At 41.2% G+C, this 14,249-nt stretch overlaps 1 protein-coding gene across 13 annotated transcripts in view; it reads right to left on the minus strand.

The window, feature by feature from the left end:
• Window positions 1-14,249, minus strand: part of CELF2 (CUGBP Elav-like family member 2) — a 375,972-nt gene that overhangs the window by 57,837 nt on the left and 303,886 nt on the right. For all 13 annotated transcript variants that reach the window (XM_055807125.1, XM_055807124.1, XM_055807129.1 and 10 more), the window contains one exon: window positions 10,488-10,622. In XM_055807125.1, the coding sequence (XP_055663100.1) occupies window positions 10,488-10,622 (135 nt within the window). Of the gene's footprint in view, window positions 1-10,487; window positions 10,623-14,249 lie in introns of those variants that run through there.

Here is a 14,249-nt window from a genome sequence, read left to right on the forward strand (position 1 = left end):
GTGGATGGGTGAAGAGACAAGGATTTTTCCTTTAATTAGTCAGGGTTTATTTTCCAGTTTTTGTTGTTGTTGTTGTTGTTTTTGTTCTTTAGCCACAGGGTTTGAAATAAGTAAGGCTTTTCTGTAGACTTTGGATTGCATAGTTTAGTCTGTTCAGACCAGATATTAACAATTGCTTGTTACAGCTTTTGTGCAGGTAAGTTGTGGATCGTGAATGAACGACTGGCATCACTGGCAGCTGAACTGGGAATTTGATAAAGGAGTCCATAATGTCTCATATTTCTGTGATGCACCAGGAACAACCATACAAATAAGGATGAGAAAAACTCCACTTGTGTTGCCTGCGACTAAGTGTGAAAACACTCAGACAAAATTCAGTAATGTAGGTGGAATCTCAACATTTAAGAAAGTAACATATTAAAAATAAAAATCTTTATGCTTTTTGTTTCTCTGAGTCCTAGGTACGAGCATAATTCTTTGATCTACGAAAGCTACCACCAACTTGAACAGTTCTGAAGCTATATACCTGAATAACTGAAAAATCACTTTTCTCCCTCCTCAGGCCTTTTAAATCGTAATGAAAAGCCAGTAGGTTAATGCCTGGGCTATTTTTCCACCATTCTACTATTGTTAGTCATACCTACACTGGGCATGGTACAGGTCAACTTTTTTAGTGCATGACTCACTGCCCTTTTGACCAATAAAAACATTGCCTTCTGAGATTTACATTTTATTCTTCATGCACCCTTGGGCATCTTAAAGAAAAAGACTGTGAAATTAATGCAGATTCAGGCTGATTTTGTAATAATACCATGGCACACTAAAAGCTTAGCTAAAGCAACACAGACTTATTTCACTTGTGATCTCTAATGACTTTAAAAGTGCATTGATTTTCAGCTCCCTTAGCCTTGCACAGTTTGAACTTAGGTTTCAGAGAATAATTTAGTGTTCCACTCAATTTCCTCAAAACATTATTATTATTATTACTACTTAAAAGATTTCCAAATGAAGCAAATCTAAGCACTGAGAGGCTCAAGCATATTGTCATTTCAGAGCTAATGCATGAAAGCTACATCCTGGCATCAAAAATACAATATTGTTGCCCCTGTGGCCAATGGGCAAAATAAACCATTTTGCAATCCAACAAGCAACAGATTGTTTGGTTTATGCAGATCAATTTGAGGCATAAAATACCTTTTCTTTTTTGCTGCGTATGTACCTGGTAAGATTATCAAGTCAAGACTGTATTCACATTTTAATCAAACAACAGTAAGAGAAAGCAATGCCTGTTCATTACCCAAAAGCACTACATCTAGTCATGAAAATAAAGTCAATGCATTTTTGCATCATGCAGTATTTTTATTTTTTTCCCTTTTTAATGTGAAGGCCCTTGATACAAGAGAACCTAAGCTGGCTTAAGCATCTCCGACTGACAGATGAGCATCATAAAATCAGAAGTCAGAGTTCTTAACTTCACAGCCGTGTTGTGACTCTACATATTTCTAAGGTAACATAACAGCTGGTGATTTCTTACTGCTGTTTAGCCACACGATGTGTTTCTATACTATTCTTATTCAGCAACACATTTCCGTCAAAGAAAATGATGCAACTAAATGGCTTTCTGTATGGTGATCTAGACAACATGTGCAGTAGAATGGTAAATAAACTACAGTACCTCCACTAGATTCCATATTGCTGCTGTGCACTAAAATTAGAGAGGTCCAAATTTACCATCTGTCTCCAAGTAATCTCTCTTAGAAACATTTCTGTTATTATCATTAGCAGAGGGAATAACACCAAGGGTTTTCATTTCTCGTCTTGCAAATTCAATGGGGGATGAGCACAAACAGAGATATACTGGAGGGCAGGCGAGAAACCCCATACAGAGCCTTGAATAATATTGTTTATAATGGTCAAGAAACTGCTTCATTCATTTCTTTTGCTCTCATTATCCAGGACTGTGTACCATAGTGACAGTTACTGAATGGAGGTTTAGAATGCATAAGAAGCATGTAAAATGTCAACAAAAATCAATAAGACACAGTTTATGCATTTATCACAATTTCTACCCAGCAGTACTGCTGTAACTAACTTACTGAGAGATGTTGCAATTAGCAGGTCTCAAAAGAAATGTGAATCAGCAGAGAAATAAAGCTGCACTCCTCTTGAGACAAAGCAGACTCTCTCTTCCCTGCCTTTAGCTTTTTCTCTTTTTAACCCCAACACTCAGCTGCTGGGGACTTTCAGCACCCAGCGCTACCGCAAAACCTCCCTCCTTGTCCCTCAGCCCAAATCCGTTGTGGATCCCATCACCTTTGTCATGGAGCAAAAAGACCTTTGCAGCAGATCTCTGTAAAGTGCCATATAAGCGAGCTACCAATTTGAAAGAAACTTGTTCTCTGGGCAAAGGGAATGCCTGATGGATGAGGCTATGTGGCTGGAATATGAGCATTTGGAAACAGCATTCCACAGAGAAGACAGGACTGCATTTTAATTACGGTTCACCAGTCAGAGGCTACAAGGTTAGGTCTCCTTGTTATTTCCAGTCGGCAGGCCATTTCCCACCGTTGGACATTGGCTATTTGCACAGTAAATACCCAATTTGCCTCAATAACCATGGTAAAAATTCAGTAGACAACCTTATTACTAAATTACTGGAAAACCTAGACCTTCAGTTGTTATACCATCAAGCACCCCGATTAAATGCTAGCTAATTTAACCACCTTTCTGGACATTGCTACATGTATTCACATTCAAGGGTTATTTTTTCAGCTACCAAACCCGGCCACTCACACGCAAAACTTTTACATTTATTATGTGTGCAGATGTATTTTATTACGTGTGATCCATGGGATCTTATATGTTTAATACGTGTGAACCATGGGATCCTCTCCTTCACCACCAGGCTGCCGCGCTGGAGGGGAGTCAAGCCTCTGTCATAGGATTCAGTCACCTAAACACTCAACTTGCATCTATAATTCAGGTATTCAGAAAAGCTGATATATAAATTTATATTTATAAACATAAAGCACCTATCACCATATTGATAAACATTCTTTGGAACCACTCTTGGCTCCAAAAATTCAGAAAAGCTGTTCTGAGACGCCTGTATTCTCCCCCGCAGTCAATGGCAGTGCCTTTATTTTCCTATATGGGGTACATATGCACTTTAGGAGCATGGTTTTGTTGGGCACCTAGAATTTAATTAGAAGTTGGTGTCAAAGGACACTGGATTTCACTTATTTAAGCCAGGTGAGCTCTGCCTGAGCCATCCTGTGCTCTTGCCACAGCAGTTTCTGAGGGGCTGGGAAAACCCTTTTCAGCGTGCTCTCACTCACAGTATCTCACAGACACAGGTGGTGTTTTGGGAACATACTGCCAGCTCTGGGACCGTAAATCACAATTATAAAGAGGACAAGACTAATAAGATTGCATGCCTCATGTTGCAAGGAAACAAGAAAGATTTCCATGGCCTCCTACCTCCTCCTGTGAAACACTGCACTGATCGTAGGGCTGTGGGCCGAGGTCTTCCAGACCAATAGCTACAAGCAAACTATTTCTGTTCTACCATACTGAATCCTGATGCCTCAATAACTCCCTTCTTACTGGAGCTGTGGAGCTCTCTGGGGAAAAAAACATGGAGAGGGGGATATTTCTATAGTGAATGCCTTGAAATTACTTTGTATTGTACCACCAGATACCTAATCGGCCCCCCCCCAAAAAAAATCATTTCGGAAATGCAGCCAACCTGTAAGTCACCTTGCAATTATTTATCACATCTGGTTTCAAAGTGTCAGAGATCACTACCAGAAACAAAAGGGGAGGGAGAAAGGAGGTCTAAGAGTTTTAGTCAGTTCTCCAAGGCTGCCTTTCACCCCCTCCGTCAGAGAAACGACTGACTGGGGAAAGGCTGCTCGAAGCAATTTCCTTCTGCTAAGCAGAATGGAGGGCAGGCACCCAGCCCTGTCACGGAAGGTATTTTGGAGCACATGATCACCTTTGCCATCTTGGCTGAGAGAACATCTAAACTCACAGGATTGCCCCCTCCCATCCCAAACTGAAAGGGAATTTTGAAGAAGCTGTGGAATTTGACAAGCTCCCTCCTCGACCCGTGCCATCCCAAACCTAGGGCTTGCTGCTCCAGCAAGTGAATTATTGCCACTGCCCCATTTCAGCTCTGGCTTCACTTGATTCTTCTCATCTCCAGCTTCCATAGTACATTTTGAAATGTTCATGCACACCTTAACATAACATCAATACTTGTGAGCTGTAAGTGAAGTAGAACATTTTCACACATGGAAGCCTCAAATTAAGGTTTCACACCTGCACAAGAAACCTCCCACATAAAACTACCATGGTCCACCAGAGGTTTTAAAGCCCCCAAATCCTCAATGAAGCCAAAGACAGATGCAAAACCCCTAGATATTTTTGAATCAGGCCAAGAGTTAAAAAGGGAAGTTTAAAACCATGCCTTGAAAGTTCTGGAGACGAAAGAAAGGCTGATGTTATCAAGTTTAAATAGATTAATAAATAAAAATATAGATAAAAAGATAAATATATATAGTGACCCCTCTGACACAGTAGAAGGCTCATGAGAGTTCTCAAGCCACCTGCGCCATCACAGCACCACGTATGGTGGTTGTGCAGCTGGTGGTGTAATGGTTGCACTACAGTTTCCTCGTTCACTGTAAACATTTTTTCTTCCATTTCTGTGAAGAAACAATAGCGAAAAGCTGCCAAAATACTCCTGCTGCAAGAAGTATTTGGGATCCTCTGAGATGAAAGCCTCTATTTAAAGAAAAGATAAGGCTCAAATAAAAAGCTATGGAAATTGAAGTGTGATAAAAATAAGCTCTAGTTGTGTTAAAATATTTTTAGCTGAGATTGCAAAGTAAGACTTTCCCTTTTCTATGCTGTGCTAATATAATACAGTCTAAAGGAAGGAACAGCCTGCGAAACAGCCTTCTAATGAGGACATCACACAAAAATCTGTCTTAGTGGTTAAAATACATTTCGGCTACAAATTAAGACTTCCAATTGTTTATTTTACAGACATTTGGCCATTAGTCCTGCTTAAGACACAGAACGACAGGTCTGAGACCAAGTGCAACAATTCAGCCCAAACTAAATAATTTTGAAAAAGTCACAGTGAAGCTCTTTAGTTTATGCATATCAGGCACCTAAAGGTAACAGAGGCATGTCCTGTAAACATGCCTTGTCTCTTTGGCTTTACTGACTGCTCTTGACTATCCAGTGGATGACAGATTCTAGATTTTAAATTTCCTCAAGTGCATAGTTCCCTCCAAGCATCCCTAACTGGACAGTCAGTTGGCCACCCTGCAAAGTACAGACTTCAGTAACTGGAAATCACACAAAACCAGAATCAAACAGGTACCAAAGAGAGCATTCTCTAACAGTGCCTCAATGATCCTCTCATTGGAATAAAAACTCATGTAAGTGATTTCATTTGAGACTTCCCTCTGGGGAGGGATTGTTGCAAGGCTGCGGTAATGGAAATCTGAGATGTAGTTTCTGGCCAAAGGCCAGCGGAGACACTGGTCACTTGGATGTGTTTGCTCCTGCCTAGCTTCAAAAGAGTTTCAGCAGGGAAAAAAGAAAACTAAATGTGCCATAGTGACTGGAAAAAAAAGAAAATTAAAATGTTACCACGTTACAGCAAAAGAAATAAGGCATGGAGGTGCTTCTGAAGAGTGACTGAAAATACAGCACTTCCACTGCCCTCACTTCCCATCTCCTACTGGAACACCAGGCAGAAGGTGGCCCCTAATCCAGGCTGCTCCCATGGCTGGCGCTTCACGTTACTTTAGCTCAGAAAGGAGCAGTAAATATCCATAAGGAAAACCAAACAGGTATAAAACCTCCTCACCTATCCTTCACTGCAATTAACTGTGATGCAAATACTAATTTGCTTTTACTAATTCATCAAGAAAAGCCCTGAATTTGAAAGTTATGAATGGATTTTCATGAAATTAAATTGCCTGACCGTGGTATAAATCTCCATGCCATTTCTAACTTACTCTTTAAAGTAAAGAAAGGAAAAAGAAAAAATCCTTGTAATCAGTGTCTGCAGAAACGTTCACTCGTCCCATGTGCCTGCTGATGTTTTGTTAAAAAATCATACAATTAGGAGCCAAGAAGATGTAGAAATATGCATTTTGAGCTTTTCCACAATGCTCATGGTATATCCAGCTGTCTGTACATGTTATTAGCAGTTTTTTCAGTGCATGCTACTAACCCAGTTGACTCCTTTCTGGTATCTGTTCTATAAATCTGCACTTAGCAATACAGAAGAATAATTTGCTGTGTGGTGCTCCTGTGATAAAGATAAGAAGATTTTTTTTAATCATTATTATGGATGGTAATAATTCCTAGAGTGATACAGAGATATTGATCCACTGATCTAAAAACAAGTGTCTTGCAAAGGTAGAGCATTGCTATCCTTACTTTAAGGAATGGGATAACAGAGAGATGATGAGACACCAACTCAACTACAGTCAATACAGTGTATCAGTGGCACAGCTACAGATCGGGCCGGGGTATTTCTGGCTGGTTTTGCACACTCCAGCTATCATGGCATGGCTGTCTGTGTTGGCATCTGTGGTCATGCAGACATTACATACTGATAGGAGTCAGGAGGTCTGAAAGTTTCCTTAAGCTGTTTGCAATAAGTGATTTAAAATCTTAATCATCTGAGGCAGTTCACTTCTGCTTTTTCATGATAATGAAGCTTAGCACATGATATCACAATCATGAATTTTTGTAAAGCATACTTAGCTCTTCAGAAAAAGTGCTGGATTAAAAAACCCTGCAGGCTGAATCCTTCTCTTTGAATAATGAATATAGTACAGGCAGTGGCAAGCTTCTTTAGCTAGTCCCATGAACCCTGCTGAAGTGGCCAGCCTCCATGTCTGTTGAGTCCCTGGTTTCTTTATCTCTGCAGCCAACAGGGTATTTTTATTTTTTAATACTTTTCGCAGCTAGGAATTACACTCTGCCAGCCAACTAATTTCACAGGGACTATCCCAGAGCCTTCGGAAGGCAAGGCCTTTTGATTGCTGCCTATTTCTTGTAGCCAGCCAGAATATAACAAGATATGGATAGAAACAACAATTACTTCTTAGATGCAGGACCAAACAACAGTGGGGAAAAAAAATGACTCAAGGAAAAAAAAAATCCCAATTTCTCTAAAATATACAGCTCCACCACTGGAGCTTTGTATCAGTATTTTGGCCTCGTTTTACAGACGAGTTTCAAATAGCTGACAATAAGAATTTGGAGTGGAAATGCTGATGGTCCATTATCAGTAGTGACAGCAATGGGTGTGACTTTATTAAAGTTCTGTCAGCTCTTGGCTAGAAACTACAACAGAGACAACTAGTTCAGTCTCTCTCCTTCTCTCTCTTTATCTTAGCACTTATATCACACTCATCACAAAGTGTTACATTTTCCCTTGATGCCACAGGACGGGATTTCTCCTTGCTCTTGCAGCCACGTGGTACGCCACAACCCTACACCCGGCCCACGAGCTGACACCAGGCTGTTATCAGACCAGTGGCAAGGTTGCTGTTGTAGTATGGACATGGCCTAAAAGCCAACCAAAACGTTTTTGCTCATTACTAATAAGAAAAAAAGGCAGCACAAACCGCAACTGTTCTACTGAGCAGTTCAACCTCGACCTATTCCTTGCAACTATCTGCTGGTGACAAAGATTATTTGCCTGAACCCTTTAACAAAAAAAAAGTTGGCACAAATACCAACAAAATGTACTTCTCGAGCTCTTTTTGTCCAAGATAGCATCATGTGCACTTGTTATGCAACTGGAAAGAGATGCCAAACAGTTTATTGGACCATATTTTCATCTCACTGCTGTGAGCACTGTGAGTTCCCGAAGGCTCTGGCATGGTGAGGACAGTGTTTTCCCAAGACAGTGACTATTTTTCATTCACCTCTCCGTGTCTAGGAAGGAACCACATCCAGATGGGTACCGGGAAAACAAATACTGTTTGTGGCAAAGGGAATTAACATCTTGGAAATGGTAACATGAATTAGAACTTGTTATGTATCGGAACTCTTTTGACAGATTTAACTTTATAAATTCCCCCTCTTGCTTTAGTGAAGCGGCTTTTCACCCTGTGGGTTTTTTTTGCCAAGCTCCCTCCACAGCAAATCTCCCTTAGCACTTTTCATTTCAGCTGCAATATCAACCATTTTCCCAACACTTTGCCTTCTCTCATGGAGTGGTGGTTTTGTGAAGCTGATAAACATCTGCCTGAAAACCTGGTTGGCACAGCTGAACTCATTTTCAAGTGTGAACATGGGTGTGTAGAAAGCAATTCAAGTTTAACAAGGCATGATGCATGAGGGCATGATAGAATATCAGTTGTGATTGTGACCGAAATAAACCCGAGTGGCAGACAGGATATAGCTCTGCTACAATTGCTGGTGTGTGACCTACCTGGACTGAGATCTTCAGCCTCTGGCAGGAGAAAGCAGCACATTAACTCTACGGCTCTGATGGCCAGCAGACAACACTGCCCTGCCTGATATGTTGGTGACACGGCTTAAAAATCTCAGTTTCTGATTATCATGAGATTGGTATTTACAGCAGAACAAAACTACCCCACCAACTTCACTTACCCTACTGAATTTCATAATTAGCTTTTCTATGCTCGTACTGTCTCTAATGCCTGTTGAATCAAAGCAAGTATGCAGTGGGATTTCTATGGATCCCAGGAAAAAAAACCATTTCTTTGTTGGGTGATTCTCAGTAGTCAGGTCTGTTTGGGGCTTAAAACATCTGATGCCCAGATCTTGTGATTTCACCAGTCACTTAGCTCCTTTCCCACTCGTGTCTTCCATCACCCCTTCCCCGTGCTACTCACAAAATAAAATCAGTGAAAAGCAGAAATACTTGTTTTGCCTCAGCATTGGGTCTAGACAGATGATGACAGCACTTAAGTCCATCAGTTAACATTCACTACTGAGCTGCAGAAATCAACCTCAGACCTTTCCCCTAGTCTTACCCAAGGTAAAAGCCATGATCCTGAGCTCCCCCTCGCCTGAAGGGGCTGCTGCATCCTGGCCCCACAAGTTTTAGGGTTGCAGACTAAGCATGCATAACTGTAAGTGTGTAATTTTCTTGGGGCTTGCTATTTCTTGACTTTTTTCAATAAATTCTTATTATTGAGAACTAGTACAGTAAGTGCTTTCAAGCAGTGCCATGAAATAAAGGCATACCTGCAACTTCCCCTGCTGAAATTAATAGGCATTTTAAAGAAGCTGAGCTGCACGCATAACAAAAAAACCCCATGCTGAAACTGTTGCACAAAATACTGCAGATTCTATAGCCGACTGGAAACAAGTAGATCCAAAAGTAAAAAAAAACCTATCTATAGCTATAACTGTATCTATATGCAAAATGGATACTATTATTTTTTCTGTGCCTTTCGAAAATGTAATAAAATGCATAAACTGTGCTTTCTATGTGTGTTTTTTTCTGTAGAAACAGAAGTGGTGTTTTGACAGCTCCACACTTAAAATTACTTTACTCCCTGTGCTGTTAAATGGCTGTGGCTAGTACCACAGCATCCTTCTGCACTGACAGACAGGACTGTCTCTATTTTCTTTTCCACTCAGCACCACCTGGGACTGACTTTTTGAGAAGGTTTACGCTCTCAGAATAATTTTAGGTCCACATACCATGGAGTTCATATACAGCCTGGGTCATCAATATACATTTATTTTTCTTTTCAATATGTTTTCAGGGGGCTTTTCCCCAAAAGGCACTTTTGCACTCAAAAGAGATCACCAGCTATTGAAGTTTGTGCTGCACTTCATTTCCAAAGTTCAGGTCAGCCGCTTGACTGCTCTGGGTGGTGCTGCTTAACACCTCTGCCCTGGGTTTTGGGTCCTGATGGAGGCACAAGTTTTGAAAAGCTATTTTTACAAACTTTAGTCCAGGCAAATCGCTCACGTTCAAGCTAACCTCTTTGTTTCTCAGTTACAGCAGACCTATGCTTTGCATATACTGGTAGAAAACACAGGAATGGAGGAGGCAGAGCTACAGCATGGGCCAGTTCCCATGACCCTGTATGCCTTCAAGCAGTCATTTACAGTCCTTCCTTTTTTTGGCCTTCTGCTACAAAGCAGAAATAGGGTCGGGGAAGGATCTTTGATTTTGCAAGAGCAGAAAACTGAGGGTGTTTTCTCAGGGTGTAAAGGCACCTTTCCAGCTGACAAACAGGGTGATAACACAAGTTAATATGTTGGCACCGAGACCTTTCTGACACTGGAAATAGAAGGTGATAATTTCAGTCACTGTGAAAAGTTCATGTGGATACCTTCATCACGTGGGACATATTACGGCGTAACCTCTAGCTGCAGACAGCGGCTATGCCTCCCTCGGCTGTGACATATAGGTCCCAATTAGCACTTAAGGAAAGAGACTTTACAGACTGCACACTCACCTCTGCTCAGCCCGTCCGGTCCCCGAAGGATTCGGCATTCTTCTATCTGGCCAAACGGAGAAAACATCACCCTGATATCATTCTCATTACACTTCTTCGAAACCATTCCTATGAACAATTTTCTGTCTTCCACAGCTAGAAGATAAAAATAATGAATGAGCAAAGGCCATTTCATCTCTTTCCTGTGATCAATGCTTCATTACCACATCAAACCAAGCTCCAGTCATGTGAGTCTGGCTCTGTAACTGAAGACAAGTCCTAAGGCAAACACTTTATACTTACAACCTCGCTTCCTCCCTTCCTCCCCCACCCCAAATCTCTCGTTTTTCTTCCTCTTTTTCCTTTTTCTAGTGGTGCTTGCTGTTTATATAACATATTAATTGGCTGCCTTAGCTGTTCTGCATATGCCTTCCCCATCACAGCTTCTAAGAGAAAAGCATCCTCTGTTAGAGGGACTTTTGAATATATCTTTGCATAGATTTTAATTCAGATAAATTCACTCACCTCGCTCATGTATGAAAGAAATCATGGCAGGGGTGAGGGTGAAGAATGGATTGTGCTCATAATGGTATGAGCTAATGAAAAAATATTCCTGAGAAATGTTTTGAAAGAGCGGCTGGCTCCTATCTGAGCTTTCAATTTCAGCCAACTTAATGCACAGCACTCAAAAGGCAGATGTGTAACGACTGCTCTGGAAAACGAATGCATTAAATTTTCCTGTTTGGTTGTTTTTTGGTTTGTTTTTTTTTTAATTCAGACTGCCACAGCCCTCTCCCCTTCAGAAGGACACAAGGCATATTCCAGGGCATCCCTTTAACACCCTTTGATTCACAGAGATGCTGAGCTTGCAAAAAAACCATGAAAAAGGTGCTTTACCCGAATTATTGGCAGAATATTTCCTGCCTGCATTGTCACAAAAATCAGGAAAAGCTGGACTGCTGCAGCAGGACGCATGCAGTCCTGTTAATCAAACTCAAATTTACAGGTCTAAAGCTGCAGACTCTTAGCAAAAATGAAATAGGTCATCAAAACTTAATTCACCCTGGAAAGACTCAAAAATGTTACTGCACCCTCCCATCTATATTAAACCAAAAATCCGAGTGCTTATTATACAGTATATACACCAGTGCTTTCTTCTTCTCTTGAAATGGCATGTAAATCCAATTCACTGTAAATGAGCAGACTGTCAGAGTTTGCAGGGAAGCAAAGAGAAAAGGAAAGCTTTACTCCAGAGAGTCTGCAGTGCACTTACTTATTTCTATTATTGTGCAAATTATTTTTGTAATGAAGTATTTTCATTTCTGGGCTTACCAAAAAAAAAAAAAAAAAAGAATCTTCCCTTGCTCCCCAACTCTCTCTCCTATATTAGTATGAGTGTGTCAAATGGAATAAATTACAGCTGAGGAAGAAGAAACTGCATCTATTTTCATGGAATTTTATTTGTGTTATACTTCAACACATTAAGTGCATTTCATAATTTCAACAATAAAAAGAAGAGGTTCATGTTTATTGATCATGAGAGGTGTCTGAAGGAATTTTTTTCTTTAAAATCACTGGCTTAAAAAAGTATTTGGAGCTGTTATACAAGCAAATATCAAGACAGTGTGTTTTTCAGAATCCAAAACAGAGATCAGCCCCTACAATCCCAGCTTCTCGCTCTACAAGCTTGCAAGAAAACTGGTGTGAATTTAACACCCAGGCGAAGTTGTTTTCCTCAGCAGAGATTCCACAAGACTCAACATTTTCATTCACACTTTATATTGAGGTTCCACATGCTGGTTAATCCTCCAGAAAGGGTTAACAAATGATGAATTCATGGGATGAGCTGGTTATATACAGATCAAGAGCTGAATATGTGGGATTGCAAATAAGACCTGCAAGTTGGGATTTACATATATCTGTGTGTGTGTCTATGTGTGTGTATATCTATCTATCTATCTATCTATCTTTATGTCTTACAATTAAACTTCACATCTGATTTGTAATATATAATTGGCCTTGATGCTGTTAATATTTACTTCAGGGATGGTAAAACTGAATTGCCTTGCTCACAGCCACAAGGAAAGTCTAAGCAGTCACTTTTACTGGTGAAAGGATGCCTGTAACTTGGCTGCTTACAATTCCCCTATTGCCTGGAGTAATCCCTTTGAGAAAGGTCCCCGGCCAGCCTGTCCCCTCAACAACAGCCACACACTATCACCAGGGTGCAGGAAAGGGTCTGAGGCAAGGGATCCTGCTGGGCTGCCAGGGATGGATGCCTCTACACCACACACCCAGGTCAGATGGGGGGAAGCCTTGGTGCCCAGCACGAGTGCAAGTACTACCTTCTGCTGTGTGTCACCAACCTCTGCACTTCTGCCTGTGTGTTCATTAGTGCCAGCCAGTTTAAATTTGGGTTGATTTTAGGCTTAAAATACAGCCTGCAGGTCTACCCTAAGGGTGACTAGATTCCAACCCTCTCTTAAAAATAGCTGCTGGCCCAGTTGGAGACATGCCTGCCACGTCATCCCAAAGGAGGTCCCTTGGGTCCTGCTTAGGTGCAAGGACAAAGACTCAAACCAAAGAGATTCAGGTGGAGATGCAAAAGAAATGAGATGCAAACAGGAAGGCGTTGTTTTGATTTTCCAAAGAGTAGCAGATGACAAACTCCCCACTGGCCTCCTTCAGTTTCACCAGTAACCTATATATATGTGCCATTTAACTAATGTGATTTGCAGGTTTTCAGCTTGAGGGTGATCTTATAGTAAATTAAACATCCAGTTCCCGTGTACCGTACATCTTAAAAATGCAGATTTCACAAAGAATGCTCAGAGTACAGGAAACATTGATATGATGACTCTGCATTCCGTGCTATTAGTCAGTGCCGATCAGTGTTGAAGCTTAATAAACTTGTCTTTTTTTTTTTTTTTTTTTTTTTTTTTTTGGCTAAGGGCCTAGCATAAAAAACATTTAAAGGGACAATTTTCAGGATCAAAATGACATATTTTCACTCCATCTGACAGAACATCTGATGATATTAGGCTGAAAGACTTTTTAACAATACATTCTCTCGCGGAGAAAGGGATGCTTTTTCACCTCCGTAAGACCGGCTGTCTGGATTTATTTCTGCATTTCTGGTCAGCCACTCTTCTCCTTCCTTTCAAAAAGGGATTCCTACCTGCCACACAGGCACGGTTTGAGTATCAAATAGACAATGGACCACAAGTAGTACAGGTCAAACTTATCTAGAGGTTCGCAACCTTTCCTTCTGATCAGCCAAGTCTGTGGATTCGCCTCTGCATGTTGGGTTGCTCCCACAGGCTATAAAATGAGGAGCCCAGCATCAAACACATGCGACTCAAGGAAGCACTGAGGTCGGGAAAGGTGCTGTCCGCTGCTGGTTGGAGAGAGGATGGCAGTCTAAAGCTGTCTTGCCTAACTTTGGCCATCTACAGTTTAGGTGTCCAGTTTTATAAAGTCTTAGCTAAAACGTTATCAGTTGGCTGCTGTCAACGTCAAGGGATCAACTCCTCTAAAGGTGGCTGACCTCACCTCTCCCAGCAAGACGGGGTGGCTTGTTACATGGGAATCTTTCCCCCACTGCTGACAGTCCACACAGCTGTTACCTTCCAACCAACTCCCAAAACTTGGGCATCATGATAACACACAGATGTCCTAAGCTCAAGCTGTAAGAACAGGAAGAATACATGAGCTCTGAGGGAGCGGACAAAGCTCAGGAGCAGCGAGTGCTTTGGGCAATGAGAGCAGGCAGAGGAGAATGCT

The sequence above is a fragment of the Falco peregrinus genome, chromosome 6 (genome assembly GCF_023634155.1).
Source record: "Falco peregrinus isolate bFalPer1 chromosome 6, bFalPer1.pri, whole genome shotgun sequence".
NCBI lineage: Eukaryota > Metazoa > Chordata > Aves > Falconiformes > Falconidae > Falco > Falco peregrinus.